This window comes from Colobus angolensis, unplaced genomic scaffold, assembly GCF_000951035.1.
Source record: "Colobus angolensis palliatus isolate OR3802 unplaced genomic scaffold, Cang.pa_1.0 Scaffold167, whole genome shotgun sequence".
Taxonomy (NCBI): domain Eukaryota; kingdom Metazoa; phylum Chordata; class Mammalia; order Primates; family Cercopithecidae; genus Colobus; species Colobus angolensis.
The window spans coordinates 737424-740156 of NW_012114788.1; the positions used below are offsets into that span (position 1 = coordinate 737424).

The 2733-nt window shown below is 45.4% G+C and overlaps 1 protein-coding gene across 1 annotated transcript in view; it reads right to left on the minus strand.

The window, feature by feature from the left end:
* The window catches only part of UTP6 (UTP6, small subunit (SSU) processome component, homolog (yeast)), a 40336-nt gene extending 39122 nt beyond the window's left edge, over positions 1-1214 (minus strand). Inside the window, exon 1 of the mRNA XM_011937695.1 lies at positions 994-1214. Within this exon, the coding sequence (XP_011793085.1) occupies positions 994-1085 (92 nt within the window). The 5' untranslated portion in view covers positions 1086-1214. The remainder of the gene's footprint in view (positions 1-993) is intronic.
* Positions 1215-2733: the final 1519 nt, after the last annotated feature.

Here is a 2733-nt window from a genome sequence, read left to right on the forward strand (position 1 = left end):
CCCGCCTCAGCCTCCCAAAGTGCTGGAATTACAGGCGTGAGCCACTGCGCCCGGCTGGTATTAATAAAGACTTCTTTTACACTGAGTTCAGGTCACTTTGATTTTAATAATAAATCTCTTTCCGAAATTCCTCTTATTTCTGAGTTCTCAACATGTAAATTTTTTAAAAACTCTAAATTGTGTCTGCCCTAAAAGGTTTATTACTACGAAGGACTTATGGGAGAAGATTCAGAGTCCTTAGCTAAGGAGAGAACACATGACAAGTACACTTTAGTAGAATTTAATGCAAGATGTGCAAGACAGGTGTCTTTAGTAATGGTAACAATAACATTTACTGAGCACTTTCTAAGCATCCACACTGCTATGTTCTGTGTTTCAGTAACGAATGCTTACTTTGAAGCTCTGAGTCGCATTACTACATTCAGACGTTGCAAAACAAAGCAACAATCACAGAAACCATTAAAAACTATTAAACATAATTTTAACACGCAACTGAATGTCTACTATGTGCCAGGCGCTGTGGTTAGGCTCTGGAGTAGCATATAAAACTGATTTCAACGGTCCCCACCTTCAAGTCTAGTCAGAAACTTATTCACTCCCGCTGCACTCTGTTCCCATCCCTAGAGCAGTACAAGCTACTGCAATCACCTTACAGTACACTGTTATCAAAATATTTAATGAGTCTATCTCCCCCACCACATACAGCCCAATTAGCTCCTAATGAGCAGGAATCCTGGGTTTAATCACCGTTACGACCCTAAGACCCGGCTCCATGAAAGGCTTGTCAATATGTCGGATGGGTAAGTAGACGGACGGATAACCTTGCAACGAATGAGAAATTAACTCCGGACATCACTGAAAACGGGAAATGGGCTTCCGCCACGTTAGGAAAAATAAACACAGGTCGAGCGTCCCCACACCGGGCCCCTGCCACACACTCCCAACCTCCCCTCAGGCCGCCTTAGCTCTTCCCTCTCCCTAACCCTCTCTCACTTAATCTCCGCATGACTGAACAGTCCAATGCGCTCCAGCTGTTCCAATTCCGCAAGCCGATCTTCTATGCGCTCCTGAATTATCTCTGCCATGAGGTCCAAACTCTACAACCCCGTGGGGAGCTCCTAAACAGCGAACACGAGTAGGAAGCTCCCGATTTCAGGTTCGGAGATCCAACCCTATCACCTACGCGTCCGGACGTAACGCGCTCTTTAGGTCCCGCCTTTTCCGCTTCCGCCGCCTCCGCAGTAGGGGAAGGCCCTTCGGCTTCTACAGCCACTGTCCCCTCCCTGTGGCCGATTGTAGGATTGCAGCGAGAATCCCCCCTGGTCTTGGGCCGGACGACTCTAGCGGACAGGAGTTGAGGGGCGGGGCTACACGGGAGGCGGGGCTAAGTGCGCGCGCGCCGCTAGACTTGGACCGCGATCGGGAAAAGCGCCTCCGGGTGTCGAGAGGTGGGCTACCAAAACCTAAAAGGGACACAAGATGCATTTTCTGCAGAATATTGTCCATTTTCATTGTGCTCCCATCCCACGCCCTGACTTCCCAACACCAAGAACAACAAAAAAAAGCAAAGGAGGATATTTTACAATTAAACATTTTTGAAAGCCGGTCGCCGTGGCTCACGCCTGTAATCCGAGCACTTTAGGAGGTTCAGGCGAGCGGATCACCTGAGGTCAGGAGTTCAAGACCATCCTGGCTAACATTTAGTAGTAAGACCCCGTTTCTACTAAAAATTGTAAAAAAAAAATTAGCCGGGGTTGCTGGCATGCGCCTGTAATCCCAGCTACTCGGGAGGCTGAGGAAGGAGAATCGGTTGAACCTGGGAGGCCGAGATCGCGCCATTGCACTCCAGCTTGGGCAACAAGAGCGAAATTCCGTCTCTAAATAAATAAATAATAGAATTGTTTATTATTTAAATCAATATCTTGGCTTTGTAAGTAATAGCTTTAAAAATGTATTTCCCTAGGTGAATATCAGACACTATAAATTCTTTCTAGAAAAGTAGATTTTTGTATTGAAAAGTGTGGGAATTACCAAAATAAATCACTAAGGTATAGATACCCTCCTTAAACCATTGCCCAAGCAACTTAGCATTTCTAAGAAAACCACCAGGCAACACAGCTTGGAGGCAATATTGCTGGTATAGTTAGTAAACCTCAAATGATAAATACATGGTTCCGTTCTTTTTTAGTTCTGGATATAAAAAGCCAAAGCAGCAGTTCTTGCTAGACTTGCTTATTTCAACATTTACATTAGCACCTTGATCCTGTGTGTGATTTATGAAAGGAGAATGGGCTCAGCAAAACGATGTTCCACCTCTGTGCCTTTCATTTCTTTCTTTCCTTTCACATTTTACCCCACTCATCTCAGAACTGAGACGAGGGTTGGCTTGTGCTACACCATTTCTTGAATCCTTCAGCTGTAAGACATGAGAGAAGTGGAAGGAAATCATGAATGTAAGACAAAGATAGAATTTATTTGTAAAAGAAAAACCTCTGGGGCTGTGTAACAGTAAGAGTGGAGATGACACTAGATAGTGAACTCTATGTGGGTAGGGAATTTTTTTCCTGTTTGGATAGATACTCTATAGCTTATAGCAGTGCCTACCATATAATAAGTACTCAGTTAATAAATGCATGACACGGGCCGGGCGCGGTGGCTCAAGCCTGTAATCCCAGCACTTTGGGAGGCCGAGACGGGTGGATCACGAGGTCAGGAGATCGAGACCATCCTGGC